Below are 15,548 nucleotides of genomic sequence, written 5' to 3'. Positions count from 1 at the left end.
TCCATATACGTAGTTGTACCAAGAGCAAATCCACACACACACACACACACACGCTATATATATATATACACAGATCGCCATAAAGTAGTTGTTACTGTAATTGAAAATCCTCACTGCGAGATTGACTTGGGCAAACGTAGATAGAATGAGACGAATGTATCGAACCGTTTCTTTTTGGCTTTATTAATTTATCCGTGTCAACGATATTACAGAGAACGATTATAAAAATGTACGTTCGTAATTTCTACCCTGTTGAATGACTGATGCTATATTTGATTCGAGCACGAGCTAATATTCTAGCACAATCGATCGAAGACAGTATTTCCACGATCAATTAATCGATGATCTATTAAACTCGCACGTACGACAAAAATGCCTATCTACTGTGACGCGTGTTAGGCAGCACGGTTATCTCTTTTATGACAAAAGAAAAATATAAAAAAAATTCCATCGCTCGATGGCGTGTGTATATCTGTTTTACGATATATGTGTATAGATACAACTCGATGTTGTCGCATGGATGATACGAACTACTTGCAGCATATTACTGTTTATTATGTTTTTTACTTACTATGCGGGATCCAAACTAAATAAATAGTTGGCATAATGGAAACGAATTTGCGGCGGTCGTAATTGCATTCTCTCGAAAAAGATTCACATATGGTCTTGTTTCGCCTCTTCCTATTAATAATTGCGGATTGTCGTCGTTTATTTCATACGGCTAAACAAGTCGTGTATCCGGCGATCCTCGCAGAATCGCGAGCGTGTAGTTATCATTAGCGACACTTCGAGTAACAGAGACTTCGCGGAGAGAGGAAATAAGGTGATCACAATCGCGAGAGATCATTCAGACGGAGCTGATCAGAAAGCGGTCAGTCTTCTCGAAATGAACGAACGATATCACCGATTAATCTGGCAGAGTATGTAGTCGTTCGTTGGTTAGTCGAATTCATCGAGAATTAATAAACAAGCAAGAGGAATAAAGAAATACGAGAGAGAAAGGAGGCAACGATAATAACTCTGCCTTAACTCGTCATGAGAATACGATCTACGTGTGAGATAACCTAAACTCTACGTTTTAATTATAATCCTCGATCGATCGAGTCGAACGAAAAACAAACACGTTTCAGATCTCGTTCACGTGCTGATGAATATTGTATGCCCTTCCGCCTCTTCTCGACTCCTTTGGCACCACGGCCAGGTGTTGCGGCTCGATCTCCATCTGCTCGATCCTTCTATCGTTCGAGTTTTTCTCCGACGAGAATAATTCAGAGGGTTTCGAATAAACGAACGTCGTTTCAGCTCCGTTCGATTGGCCAATCGTAGCTGAACCCTTCAACACGTTGTCTTGCGCACTGAGCAGTTGCTTGAATCGTTCGTCGTTCTTCTCTTCTTGATCCCAATGAACTCGAGCAGACCTGGAAGTTGTGGATGGGATGGCACGTTGGCTGTTTGCTTCTTGATGATTGTTTCTGTTGGTTAGATTCAGTTTTGGATTCAGATTAAGTCCAAGCCATTGAGAGAAGAGAGCTATCCCTTGTTCCGCGCTAGCTGAAACCGCTGCTATGAATTCCTCCGTGTTCAACGAATCCTCCTCGTCCTCTGTAGTTTCAGTGGCTTCCGTCGTCTCGATAGTGCTGCGAGGAAATTCCAGTTACGAGGAATTAACGATAAAAACGTTCGTAGTTGAGCTACGATGGCGGTCGAATACGAATGAAACGACACGAACTCGTAATTGGATACGCGTCTCGTGTATCGTTCGCGAAACAGTTTTCAAAGATCGTACTCACGCAGAGGCTTCGATCTGTCGCACCACCTGATTGAAATTGAAGCATCCCATGTGGTAAGTGGCTTGCGGTGTGCCCAGCAGTGCGGGCTCGATTACCAGGCAACCGTCGTAACCAGCTTCCGCCTGCTTAATCGACGTAAATTTCGCGCATATTTGCGCCAGATCTGACAGAAGATTCATGCAGGTTGGCCTGTTGGATGCGTCCACTGTAAAATGTCGTAAATGATACTAATTTCTCTTTGAAGAAGAAATATAATAAATATAATAAAAGAATATTCGTCAGATTTAACTGTAGAATAGAAAATAATTCTGTCGTTCATTACCGATCTTAATGGTAGCATTGTGCACGGGATTATCGCCGTAGCTAAGGTTCAACGAGATATTCTGCTCCTTCTGCTTGATGTTGATGCACGCCCGACCATCCAAGTCGTCCACCACGAGACCACCACCTATCGCTGTCGTCAGATTTAGATCGATGCAACACAAACAATTGGAGGTTTGACAAAGACATTGCGACTGCGGCGCGGTTGATCTGCCCACGGCATCCGGAATATCCCAGGAAAGTAGCGTCTCTGTCGTGAGAAAAAATACAAAGGCGCATCAGAGAAACTCGACAAGAGAAATGGGATCGAAACGAAAGTCGTCGATCGAAAGTTGACGAAAAATATCGTCCCCGATTTCCATCCACCAGTCGATATTCTCGAATTTTCTCTCGGCGCGTGTCGACATCGTTTCGATTTCTCTATGCTCTATGAGCCGCCGAACCTTCCTCCACCGAAAGGCTTTGTCATTCTCTCCTCGAAACGACAAACAAAGTGCGCGTATCGCAAAGTGTGTCGCGTCACACTCATGCGTCAGAAAGATGCCTCTACCCGCAAACTTTCTCGCGTTACTGGGACAAGTTACCGACATCTTACGATCCGCGATGGAAGGTAGAACAAGGAACAGCGAATTCTTTAATTTAAAAAAAAAAAACCAGGAAATAAGCAGTTCTCGATCGAAATAACGAAACGTAAAGACGATGGAGAGAAATGGCCGAACATAGCACGCGCTATCGTGTTAAAAAGCGAATTATCGCAGAAGAGGGCCGTGATTGGTATGCGAGCGTCGAACTTTTGTTTACCAGCGCGTCACGAACGTCGGCCTACGTATTTTCAGTCACGAACGTCGAACTTCCGACGTTCGTTGCTTGGAGAATGTCCAATGGATACTGCAAAAAACCGCGAGAAACGTTTCCACGAGAGCGTAACTAATCCGTGTTGCTCACCGAGCAGTCCAGCGGAAGACACCACGGCGACGGCGGTGGTCAACAGCACCAGAATCGTGAACCTGACGGCCATCACCAACAACAGTTGTTTCCCAGATATTCGTACAGGGGCGATGAGTCGATTTTCGCGATGAACTATCGCTGGAAACTCGTGGACAGAAACTCCAACAACCAACTGGCAGCTGTCAAAAGGACTCGCGAGTCGAACAGGCCTGGAGATCCTGCCCAGCAAGGAAGCAGCTTAAATCTGGGCACAAAGCCGGGCGCGGGTCTCGGATCGGTGATCGGCTGGCGGTCGGCACGAAAACTGGCGACAGGATTCGCCACAGCGACGATGAGGTGCCACGCCATTGGCCGAGGTGCGGAGGTAACAACGGGCAAAGAACCTCATCTGGGTGACCGGGTGACCTCCTTCGGCAACCTGGTACCAGGAGAACTTACGCGACTGTCCTCTCTAGCGATGCTCGGTTTGCTCATTGGGGGGCATCCACAAAAACCACGGTGCTCTTCTTTTCGTATAGTCAGGATGTCGTTCAGAGCACATCGGTAAAAGCAATCTCTTTTTCCCTGCGTTTCTTTCTTTCGGAATTTTCATCGCCTCAACAGTCCGACGATTTCCTTCATTCGCTGCGATGCGAATTGTTTCTTCGGATTTAGCAATGGATAAAAGTGAAAATTCCAGATAAAAGTGGCAAAAATCAGATTTTTACCAATGCAATTGAAAAACCAAAATCTAAATAATGACTTTAGTATCTAGATATTATAAGAATATATTTCTGTACACGTCAGTTCCCCGCAAATGCACAAAGATCCACAGTCTAATAATAACGTCCGTTTTCTTTCCTTGCTTCTCTAACCTGGATCGTAACGAGCGTAATGACAGTAATACGAGATTAACGAGACCACGATGACCATACTTCTCCGAGACGAAGTATTCTCCTTTTTCCGGCAATTATATTTTCATCGGCCATGCCTTTGACTCGTAATATTCCTGGCTTTCCCTGATCGATCGCGCAAATACGGAAATAAATAGATTTGAAACGAAAGGGGAAGGAAAAGCGTACGCATGGTTGGCCGCGGGCAAACAGAATCGTCGTTCCGCTTGGACACTTCGTGAATCGCGCCACATATATATTACGTATATACAACTACTCTATATAATTTATTTCGATATCGTTATTTTTGCGGACCGAAGGATGCAAGAAGATGAACGGTAGCGAAACGTCTGACAATTTATTAAACGTCCACTCGATACTTAATTTCCTGTTTACAAATTGCAGGCTGCTCCCGATTGGATTATGTTTTCGAAACGAACACCAGCATCCGAACAGATTATCCCTTGACGTTACGTAAAAACTCGTTTCCCTTGATGACCCACATATCCTCGGCGTCGTTCATCTCGTCGCACCTTTTAGAAGCCCAAAGGACCATGGACCCCATTATCTTAAAATACACCAGAGTCGAACGCGTGCATCCCCGACAATAATTATCCAGCCTTCCGCAACGTTTGACAGGCTGAATTCCATTGTGCAGTCTTCATACCGACGAACAAGTATTAACCAAGGTAAACCACTCCTGACCGCTACTTTCTTCGACCCACTAACCGGAGAAAGGCCCCATCTCGACTATCAAAACACGCTTCGGACTGGCCATCTCGGTTGATTTTATCAGCGAACGTTTATCATCGTTTATGATACTTGAAAAATGTCACGAGACCAACTTGATGGCCCGTGGCTTTGCCAGGATAAATCTTCTGGCTGAATGGGTAAATCTTGGGTAAGTAGGTAAAGTCTATAAATAAGAATAAAGGATATTCGTAAGGCTAATCAGTTGGATACGAGACCAACGACCAGTTTGAAGGTCGGTGAAAAGGTCCGATAATTGTAACGTGGTAAGAGCGAGTTGCACGCTGGACGAATAAAGAATTTCCGGCATGCTCATTGTGGATGCACCGCGATTACCTTGAGACAACGTAACTTTATGGCGATAGAAATTTTTGCGAAGTGGGACTGTCTATTACAGACGTCGTGATCGAGGTTTGTATTATACCGTCCAAACATGCTGAAACCTACATAAACTGCCATTTGTATTATAATTTAACGCGTTGACTATCGTGACCCAAGATGCTAATTTTCTTTTTCTTTTTTTTTTTTTTTTTTTAAGGATGATTAAAACGAGATAAACTTCGCTAAAGAATCTCGATTCTCGCAGATACGACATAATATTTTTCAAAAATAAAACGTTACGATGCAGTATATTTCTTAAAGAGGAGAAAAAGAGGAAAAGGTAATTCAAACGAACTACCTTCTATCTGTTATAAAATGGCATTATTGCTTTGGACGAGTAGGTTAATACACGTTACATCACGTCGATTCGATGTACATCACGACGCAAATTGGAATTCATTCGAGGATGAGAAATAAGAACTTCCCCTTTCTGATTTCGCGATCTCGCCGTGTTATGAGATGAATCATCGTAGTACCGTTCGAGAGTAAGTCTTTCATCGAAGATGAAAGGTCGCTAGCATTTGGCTCGAACGTACTTGACCCTGGTATCGGTTCAAGGCAAGGCGAAAAGCCGCTTTGATTTTCAACGATGCAACGAGGGGGATCCGATTTGAGGTATCGATTGGAGGAGATCGCACACGATCGGTATACTATACCCTGGCTGGTAGGGAATCGTTGTCTTATTTACTCAGAGCGAATTAGAATGCTTAATAATCGTAGCCTCGGTCGAGACAGGTGGTGGTGGTTTGACCGACTTTTAAAGAAACCTTGGGGGGAGTTGGGCGGCATCTTCAGTTAGACATTGGCCTCCGCAAGACGAAGAGTCGGAAAAAAGAGCTGAAGGGTGCGACGAAGAGAGACGTCTTTTTCCAACGATCCTCTTGACTTCTATACGAAATTTTCGTCTGGCATATACCTTCTGTCAGTAGCACAGGTCAGTGAGAAAAGGTTTTCTAGTTTCGTTAATTTCTTCTTCTTTTTCACCGAGACACTTTCAGTTTCATCGTTAATGGAAATAGTGCTCTAATCTAACCTAATTCTAATCAATTCTTTATCTCTGATTCTATGTAATGTAGGCTTCTCATTGTTCCAATTATACCCGAGACTTTTAACTCGAGCGAAAAAGTTCAATTTTCTGTCACGTTATTAATCATAGTAACTAAGTCCGGAAGGATCGGACACATACCTACGCGTACCTGATCACCGTTTCTCGTGACGTGACCGCGTATTGTTCCGCACAAAGCTGACTGACGCGTGTGCTTCCTGAAGCGTTGTTCAGGTAGCATCCGAACGGTGAACTTCTTGCAAGAGACGTCTTTGGCCGTGACCGTGATTTAGGTCAACCGGTCGCAGACAAGAAGTTAGCACGCGTCGTGACGGGCCCATTAGTCGAAACAAGAGGAAAAAGTCGTTCCTCCTACGAGTTCGCTGCTCGAAATGATTGGTCCCGTCGGAGGATCAACCGCGCGTTTCACCCTTTGCCGAGCTATCGTTAACAAGCGTGAACACGTGGTCGCATTGTTCACGGATCTCTAACATCCGGCAGTTCTGCGTGACAGCCGACGTTCCGTTAGCTTCCCTCTATTTCGGGTCTATATCTGCACAGTTTGGTTTCAGAAACGAAGAGAACTTCGCTGATAAACCTTGATACGTACGTTTAATAAATAATAATTATTCCATTTGAAAAGAGTAAGGAACAAAGGAACAAAGCTTTGTAAATCGTCAACAGGAAACGGTGTGCCTATTGTCCTCGTTAAAATTTACTGCAATCGCTGGGTAAGAGATAGCGTACCGTTCGTAGCGCGTTGAATATCAATACGTTTCGATATAAGATCTTCCCTTTGAGCAGAGCCGAGTGACAGCGGTAGGAAAATACGGAGAATGTCAAGTGCAAAGAATGCAAACGATGAATATTCGCGTCCGTGAATCTTTAGGCTTCGTTGATTTAGAAACTTCGTACGATGTACTCGTCTCATCGTCATACTTTGATTTGCAGGACAAGAGCGAAGATGCGGCTGTCGATGGTGGTCGAGTTGTTACTGATCGTCCTTCTGATCGCGTTCGCCGCTTACGGCAGAGTGATCGGTAATGATTTTCAAGAGTTTCCACATTGTTAACGTCAATTCTTGTAATGGCCTGGTAATTTCACGTGACTGTCGGCTTCCTTGCTTGTAGAAAGGAAACGTTTATTGAAGGATTGAAGTTAATAAGAGATATAATTTCGAAGGATGAAGTCACTTCTTTTAGAGGTCTAACGAACGTAACTTAAAAATTGTGTTCGAAAATTACATGTTCCTACGTAACACGGTATATCCTTTCTGAAACGTAAAATTTATTTGCTTCAATTTTCTCGCGCTCCCTGTTCCTGAAAAAGGCAAACGTACATGTATATTAAATTATTAATTCCGTAGAGCGCGATGAGAAAGCAGAAGATAGAGCGATTAGGGATGTGAGCGGTTCTAAACAGAGTAACGTCGGTATATCGACGTTATCGTTGAAACAGGCAACCGACAACGTGAACAGATATTGCACTTGCAATGAGAACATATGCAATTGCTGCAGAGACTTCCATATACCGTTGGTGCAATTACAAGGACCAGGTAAGCGTTGTGTAATTTAATTGAACGTAATAGAACGCGGCCATTAGAAAGGATAGCAATAAAGGAAACGGGACGATAAACAAATGCCGCGTTGTTAGATCCTTCATAGACCATTCGGTCAAACGTCGTTGCATGTAATTAAACGCGAGCATGTATACAGAGTGTCCAAGACTGATTCTAGTTGTCGAGAGGATAAAAAAAGCGTCTGTACAGAAACCTTAATGTTTATTTTTGAAGTTACGAACTGTCGAATCGCTACTATGATGTAATAATAAAAAATTTTTAATATTGTCAATATCGCGAAAATAGAAGTTTTGCGACACTCGGTGTTGTACGATGTTGGTACGGCGCTTAATAGAAAATTTATTGGACAATTTTTTGGATGAATCGCAGCGCAACATATTGGGTTGGCAACTTGCTGAAATCGACCAAGATAAGGGTGAATTATTGTACGCAGAATTACATATCTAAGTATCTTCACGTACATGAAAAAATCCGTGTGCTAGAAATGTCCATAAAAATGTTACTAAAACGCCTCGATTATCCGCGATAGTACATAATTAGATGGTATTCCGTATACTTGTTAAAGACTTGAACAAGAATATCGTCCATTTCAGGATGCGCATCATTGCAATACTTGCAAGGGGATAATTTGGCGGTGCAACTTAGCTTCGGTGATAACATTCTAACAAGCACAATCGTAAACGGTAAGTACTTGCGTCGCTCATACATTTCAGAGTCTGGAGATAGCGTCAAAAACGCCATACCATGTCACAGATTTATCTCAATTTGAAAGCTCGCGGCACAGCCAGAAAAGTTATTTGCCTGAAAAGTGTGTTAATCGTTTAACAAAACGATGTGAAAAGTCTGCCGGAATTCAGGAAATGCGTCGAGACTTTCACGACTAACGTATACGCGCTGCACTTTTAACAGACGAGTGCGCTTTATCGGTTCGAAAAATGTTTAGAGAAAAATTAGAAAACTGTGTTAAAAAGTCGATATCTCCTCTGTGTTTGCTCACTGTGAGACGAACGCTACGTCAGAAATAAAGTATTCATAACGTATAAACATCACTCGATCGACTTGCGTCGCGACCGTTCGAGGAGAAAGTGCGGCATACATTAAACGAATAAGGAAACACGTTCCCTAAACGATTTCTATGATTACTATGACGATCTACGATGATTTGATATAATGATTTATACGCTGTGGGATTTTAGGAAAAAATCCAAAGCCCGTATGCGTCCCGTTACCTGGAGGATTTACGAAATTCTGTGGAAGAATTTATTCCATTAAACGGGATGCTAAAAATCACTTCAAGGCCTGCCTTGGACTGGAATTACAATCAGCGACAGAACTCGAGGCTAGTTTACGCGTTAGCTGCTTTAGGTAATAACACTTATTTCTTAATAATATTTATTAATCGATAATATCTTTACAAGGCATACAGAAAGAATAAAATGTTTACGCAATTGCCATATCATAGATTTGGCCCCGACGGTCTAAAGTTACGCCCAGCAGAACCACTTCCGGTAATCGAAGCTGAGGTCCCGGAAGAAGACGACGATGACGATTTCTTTGGCCTCGGTTCGGACGATGACGACGAAGACGATGATGCCGAGGATAATGCACCGTTGGCTAACTCCGTACCAAATTCTTCCGCGGAAGAAGACGAGGAAGAGGACGACGACGAAGATGTTCTTGGATTCGGAGCTCTGTTAGATATTATAACTGGCGAAGATGAGACCGCAACGAAGAAACCAAAAGTAACCACGCCTCCGCCTCTTCTCCACTTCACGATTCCAATTCTAAATAAGCCGACATCGTCACCAGTAGATTCTAACGTCGCAAGTAACGTTGCCACTAACGATTCCGAAGAAGACAATGAGTATAATCAAGAATCCTCGAACATAAGCGGAGAAGGCAATATAGAAATAAATGACGAATCTGCAGCGACCGATACGACGGGTAGCGAAGCCGAAGAGATCGCTACACAGGTCTCCAATAAGATAGCTTCCTATACGAAGCCGGATAAAACGCCGATTAAGAAATTCACAGCGGTTGACACGAGTACGAAAAAGCCAAGCATCACGAGCTCCAGCATCAACGCAATCGAAAACGAAACGAACAAGAAGAAGAAACCCTTGAGGAAACCGATTAAGGGCGAAGAAGACGACGATGACGATATTCTAGGAGATAGTCTGGACGACGATGACGACGACGACGATGAAGATGAAGAGATTTTAAACGACGACGACGACGATAACGAGAAGGATAGCGAAGCAGAGGAAGACGAAGATGAGAAGGTTGACGGAAGTGAACACGAGAATCACGAGGACGAAGACGAGAAAGGCGAGATTGAAGATTTAGATGACGACGACGACGACGACGAAGAAGAAGACGCAGTGATCAGCGCGTTGGTTTTTGACGAAAAAGAGAATGGAAAGAAGAAGGGTAAAGTGAAGAAACATCACCAGTCTTCCGAAGCTGACGATGATGACTCGGATTATGAATTAGGCTTGACCGGGCTTTTGGCAAGAAGCAGGCATTCGAGAGACAGTCGTCAGAGCAAAGAAATGAGATTCTAAGTCTTATATTCATGCTCGTCCCGTTCTATACACGTATAGAATAATCAAAAGAAACCGATGTCAAGAGACGGTAGTTTTCCAAATAAATCAATCGATTATCGGCAAAGATTAAGTCCAAAGTTTAAGTAATCGTCGAAGATTGGACTTCTTTGTTAAATCGAAGAATATATCGTTGACTATGTTAAGAAGTATGGAGACTGATAGCTTCTTTTTTTTTTGATAAGAATCGTTCTATTATTTAATTAACTACTAGTAGATAACAATGTATGTATAATACTTTTTGTAAAAAGCTTTTCCGCTAATGTTATTCGGACATCATGATAATAGATATGATAGTGTTATACATATTAAAATGTAACTTTTATAAAAAGTCGCCATATAAATCTGTGCAAATAATTTAATGCTATTTAAGACAGTAATTAATGTAATTTATGTATGGTCATATAATTAATTTATTGAATCTGTAATTAAACATATACCCTTATTAAACTTATATCTGCATTAAATAAACTCATATCAGCTTATACACGAACGATGTGTACTTCTTGCATGAAAAGATTGTTCACGGAGGATTTGAATGATTTCTTCAGCTTTTTGTTGCTTCCATCGCATAATTATATGCAGGTCACATACGTTTTTTTGATGCGGTTATGTAATTTTGAATACATCAATCGAAGCAGCGCGTTATTTTCTACAAAAAGTAAAACCTTATTTGTATCGACAAATAGTATATCAGTTAAACATCAATTTTAATCATTATCTCTAAATAAACTTTCCGTTCGGCAAATAATTAATAAATAATTTCGAAGTATAGACTATAATCACAATCAATCAAATACCCATGAGTGGGTCAAACGCTTTATCAGTAGGGATCGACAGTGCCCTACACAGACCTACAGAAGTCACGCGTGAATTTCGTATAATCGATGAGCACGAAACGGTATATAAACACGGTATTACATTCCAATCGATATCATTTTGTGGGTTTAACCGATCGGCAACACACCTTTCTCTTCTTCCTTCGCCAAAAGCATGTTCAAATTGTGCAGCGTTTTTGTGACACTTCTCCTGATACAGACAGCCTGGAGTTCTACGTCTCACGATAAAAATATAGCTTTTCAAAAAGGTAACCTATCATTTTTATGACAATCAAAGAGTTAAAAAGAATTTCATTCGGTAACAGATGGTAATTTTAGGCACTTGGCTCGTTTCATGAGACAATTTTATACCGAATCGATTATATTATATTTACACAGTTTTAGCCAATTCAGTGACGTACTATGACCCGAATACCGGAACTGAGCTAAACGCAGAGATAACCGATTTAAAACAAAATAATTCGATTGCTACAAAGATATATCAACGTTCGCTATGCCACTGTGAAGAGAACAGTTGTAATTGTTGCGTCGGTATTCGTTTCTTTCGTTTTAATGGCCCAGTGTGTATTAGAATTACAATTAGCGAAGACAGTAAAGCTGTCATAACCGCAAACGGAGATCCAATATTAACACATTACTTTAGAAGTAAGAATTTTATTTCATTTTCTTTCTGTATATTTATAGAACTATGCTTTCTCACGATATATTTTAATTGTAGCGCATCCACGCCCGATATGTGTTGGTCTTTTCAAGCTTATAGATATTTGCGGTCAATTCGACTTTTATTATATTAATGACCATTTGCGATCCTGTACGAGCATCAGTCTTCAGTTTCTCTACCTTACATTTTCGGGATTCCAATTTCCATGCGTTCAAATTGGCGATGACGGGATCTCTACAGCTAGTCTCGGACTGTTACTGAATCAGAATTTCACAGAGTCAGAGCATCAAGTAACCAACTCGGAAATATACGACGAAGTAGATTTCGAACAGCAGGATATGGAAGTTCATGACAATCACATGTCAATGTTGACTCCCGAGCAAGAGACGCTAATTGGACAATTAAAATTGCGATCACTAAGGACGAATTAATATCTGCGTAAAATTACATAGTTATTATTAACTAAAAAGTAGCGGTAATTTTATTCGTTAATTTATAAATTAATTTCTAGTACCTATTGTTATCTTATTATTATAACGTACAGTGTATAATAAAGTTGAACCAAGTCTGTATGGCCATACCTGTTATTGTTTCATGTATATCGAATAAAATGCGAATATTTCCAATTATCCAAAAATCACCAAACATCTCATCGAAGCCTGTCTTAGACTGGATTTAGAATTAGCGGCAGAACTCGAAGCTAGTTTATGCGTTAGCTGTGTTACGTCAGCTGACTCTTTATGTAACCCAGAATCCATCCCTCGGTCGAGTTGGCCACTGGTTGTGCAAATATAATTAATCGGACCACAATAACCCTTAATTGTAATAAAATATATTTAAGTCGAGATGTTCCTTATTGTTATTGCTCCATCAGGTAAAAAATGAGAAGGTTGCGTTTTTCCTATGTTCAACGGTCATTGCCACCCGCAAGCGACTAGTGGTGGGGCGACCAACACCCAGCAATAGCTTTCCTCTGCGTCAGCATCATCACCGAACTACACTGGTTTATCATCCTCAGATCAGTCAACATCTTTTCACTAGTTGTCATCCTTAGATTAGTCTACATCTCTTGACTGGTTTTCCATCTTTAGACCAGTCATCTGTTTAACTTATATTTATACGCACCGAGCGTAACTGTCTATGTCTACAGTTGTTGGGATAAAATATATATTGTAACCTGTTATTCTCAGTGTTATCAATTCAACCACCTCTGTTATTCTAAAATAGGAAATCGACCACTTCGTGACGTCGATTATATTAGGTTGTCCGAAAAGTTTCTTTCGTTTTATAAGGAAATAATAGACGCAAAATGTTTTTTGTTTTATATTAGTTTATTCAATTATGCACGAGCATAATAATAGAAATAGAACGAAATGGATCATATCTAATTCAATAAAATTGTAGCGGCATATGCGTCTTAGGACGTTTCGATACGAAGATGCCTCGCATAGTTGTTTAGCTATAGAGAAGTAACAGTGTACAATGCACGTAATGTAATAAACAAACTCTGGACAAAGCAATTTCGCTGCTACGTGCAACTTACAACCGGCGACATGTTCAAACCTTTCGATACCCCCCTCGATCAGTAAAAATACACGACCAAGCTCTCCACGAGTCAGTAGTAGTGTGAATGAATATCAGTATCGAATCAGTATAACGATTAGTATCAGTACCGCAGTATCGCGCAATCTTATAACGAGTATCATCAAGCGATCAACGCTTGCGATTAACTTTGTATTCTACATTTTAAAATATCTGTAAACATAGTTGACGAAATCAACTCGTCTCGTTATTAATTTAACCAACAACACGTCTCACCGTCCACCACAAAATAATATAAAACAGAAATTGTTGTTCATCTGTTATCACCTTATGAAACGAAAGAAACTTTTCGGACAACCTAATATATAATCGTAACGGGAATTTACGACTTCCGTTCGTATTTTTCTGTGAACCGTAGAATGAATAAAAGATATACGCAGTTGCAATATCATTGATTTGACCCTGACCCTCTAAAGCTACGTCCAGTAGAACCATTTCCAGTACTCGAAGTCGAGGTTTCGGAAGAAGACGATGATGACGTGATTTCTTTGTCCAAGGACAATGATGAAGAAGACGATGATCCGGAGGATGATGCACTATTGGCTAACTTCGTACCAAATTCTTCTGCGGAAGAAGACGAGGACGAAGACGATGTCGAATTATTCTCGGATTCGGCACTCTTAGAAGAATCAAAACTAATCACGGCCCGCCTCTTCTTTACTTCACAGTTTTAATTCCAAGGAAGCTGATATAGTTGCCAGTAGATTCTAAAGTCGGAAGTAACGTTGTCACTAATAATTCCAAAGAAGACAACGAGTATAATTAAGAATCCTCGAAGATGAGAGAAGAAAGCAGTATCGAAATAAATAACAAGACTGTAGTTACCGATACGACGGTTAACGAAGCCGAAGAAATCGTTAAAACGGCCTTCTTCAATAAGATAGAGTCCTATGCGAAGCCGGATAAAACACCGACCAAGAAATTCACAACGTCGGGTACGAATACGAGGAAGCCTGGCATCGCGAGCTCCAGCATCAACGAAATCGAAAACGAGAAGAGTAAAAAGAAGAAACCCTCGAGGAAACCGATTCAGGACGAAGAAGTCGACGACGACGACGAAATTCTAGGAGATAGTATGGACAATGACGGTGGCCACGACGATGAAGATGAAGATATTTTTAACGACGATGAAGATGATAACGAGAAGGATAGCGAAGCAGAGGAGGGCGAAGATGAGAAGGTTGACGGAAGCGAACACGAGAATCACGAGGTCGAAGACGAGAAAGGCGAGATTGAAGATTTAGATGACGACGACGACGAAGAAGATGCAATGATCAGCGCGTTGGTTTATGACGAAAATGAGAATGGAAAGAAGCAGGGCAAAGTGAAGAAACATCACCAGTATTCTGAAGCTTACGATGAGACTCGGATTACGAATTAGACTTGGCCGGGCTTCTGGCAGGAAATAGGCACTCGAGGAGCAATAGTCACACCAAAGAAACGAGATTTTTAAGTCTTATCGAGGGATCGAAAGGAGGAGTTTTATCGAAACAATCGAGGGACGGTAGTTTCGAAATCGATCAGTCGAATGTTTAGCAAAGTCTGCCGTTCAAGATTCTTAGGTCTCTTTATTAACTCGACTTATCATTGCCAACTATGTTAAAAAGTGGAAAATCTGATAATATCTTTTGTTATCGTAAATCACTTTACTTCTTAAGTAATTAATGATTTTGAAAAATTGCTAATAGATAACAACAATTCAAAACTTGTTGAAAGAGCTCACGTACAAAGATTATTAATGGATTTTTTACGTTGAAAATGTAAATGTACTTATGTGTTTATAAAAATAATGGAAAATAATGTACTTATGTGTTTGTTTGTCAAATATACTGGATCTGTAATTAAACGTATTAATTAAACATATATCCTCCGATTTTAATATGTAAATATAAACTACGTAAATTACTTACTGTATGAAAAAGTATCTCAGATAAGATTTCATTTATTTCAACTTTTGTCGTTAATTTTTTTGTAGGTTGTACGTAAAAGTCATATAAAGGTCACATACGTTTTTTTTTTTTTTAATAGAATTGCATAATTTTGAATGCAGTAATCGATGCAGCTCGTTATCTTCTACGAAAACGTACGAATCTATTTATGTTGACAATCACTTCAGTAGTTATGCTTTAATTTTAATCTTTTTCTCTGAATGATTTT

General features: G+C 40.8%; 5 protein-coding genes across 6 annotated transcripts in view; 4 read left to right on the top strand and 1 right to left on the bottom strand.

Annotated features, from left to right (window-relative positions):
- LOC126918969 (cytochrome P450 6k1-like) overlaps positions 1–14,216 on the top strand; it is an 89,619-nt gene extending 75,403 nt beyond the window's left edge. The window contains exon 6 of the mRNA XM_050727606.1: positions 14,184–14,216. Coding sequence (XP_050583563.1) covers positions 14,184–14,201 — 18 coding nt within the window. The 3' untranslated portion in view covers positions 14,202–14,216. The remainder of the gene's footprint in view (positions 1–14,183) is intronic.
- LOC126918993 (uncharacterized) lies at positions 158–6,286 on the bottom strand. Its single transcript, XM_050727663.1, has 5 exons — positions 6,249–6,286; positions 3,057–3,701; positions 2,113–2,361; positions 1,791–1,995; positions 158–1,637 (listed from the first exon to the last, which is right to left on the bottom strand). Exons 2-5 carry the CDS (start codon positions 3,127–3,129, stop codon positions 1,127–1,129), a joined length of 1,038 nt encoding a protein of 345 aa, XP_050583620.1. The 5' UTR covers positions 3,130–3,701; positions 6,249–6,286; the 3' UTR covers positions 158–1,126.
- LOC126918975 (mitotic apparatus protein p62) lies at positions 5,209–10,782 on the top strand. Its single transcript, XM_050727618.1, has 6 exons — positions 5,209–5,996; positions 7,059–7,147; positions 7,474–7,662; positions 8,280–8,369; positions 8,883–9,051; positions 9,149–10,782. Exons 2-6 carry the CDS (start codon positions 7,072–7,074, stop codon positions 10,248–10,250), a joined length of 1,626 nt encoding a protein of 541 aa, XP_050583575.1. The 5' UTR covers positions 5,209–5,996; positions 7,059–7,071; the 3' UTR covers positions 10,251–10,782.
- On the top strand, positions 11,082–12,359 carry LOC126919006 (uncharacterized). 2 transcript variants are annotated; one of them, XM_050727685.1, is made up of 3 exons: positions 11,082–11,376; positions 11,513–11,773; positions 11,847–12,359. In XM_050727685.1, the coding sequence occupies exons 1-3, from the start codon at positions 11,283–11,285 to the stop codon at positions 12,218–12,220; spliced, it is 729 nt and encodes a 242-aa protein (XP_050583642.1). In that variant the 5' UTR covers positions 11,082–11,282; the 3' UTR covers positions 12,221–12,359. The 2 variants fall into 2 exon arrangements, with proteins under 2 accessions (XP_050583642.1, XP_050583641.1); XM_050727684.1 differs by having other exon boundaries at positions 11,108–11,376; positions 11,507–11,773.
- A 115-nt stretch (positions 14,217–14,331) lies between the features above and the next one.
- On the top strand, positions 14,332–14,885 carry LOC126919018 (uncharacterized). Its single transcript, XM_050727704.1, has one exon. It carries the CDS (start codon positions 14,467–14,469, stop codon positions 14,770–14,772), a length of 306 nt encoding a protein of 101 aa, XP_050583661.1. The 5' UTR covers positions 14,332–14,466; the 3' UTR covers positions 14,773–14,885.
- Positions 14,886–15,548: the final 663 nt, after the last annotated feature.

This window comes from Bombus affinis, chromosome 7 (genome assembly GCF_024516045.1).
Source record: "Bombus affinis isolate iyBomAffi1 chromosome 7, iyBomAffi1.2, whole genome shotgun sequence".
Classification (NCBI taxonomy): domain Eukaryota; kingdom Metazoa; phylum Arthropoda; class Insecta; order Hymenoptera; family Apidae; genus Bombus; species Bombus affinis.
The sequence above is the reverse complement of the archived record's forward strand: the minus strand, read 5'-3'. Positions and strand labels throughout refer to the sequence as shown.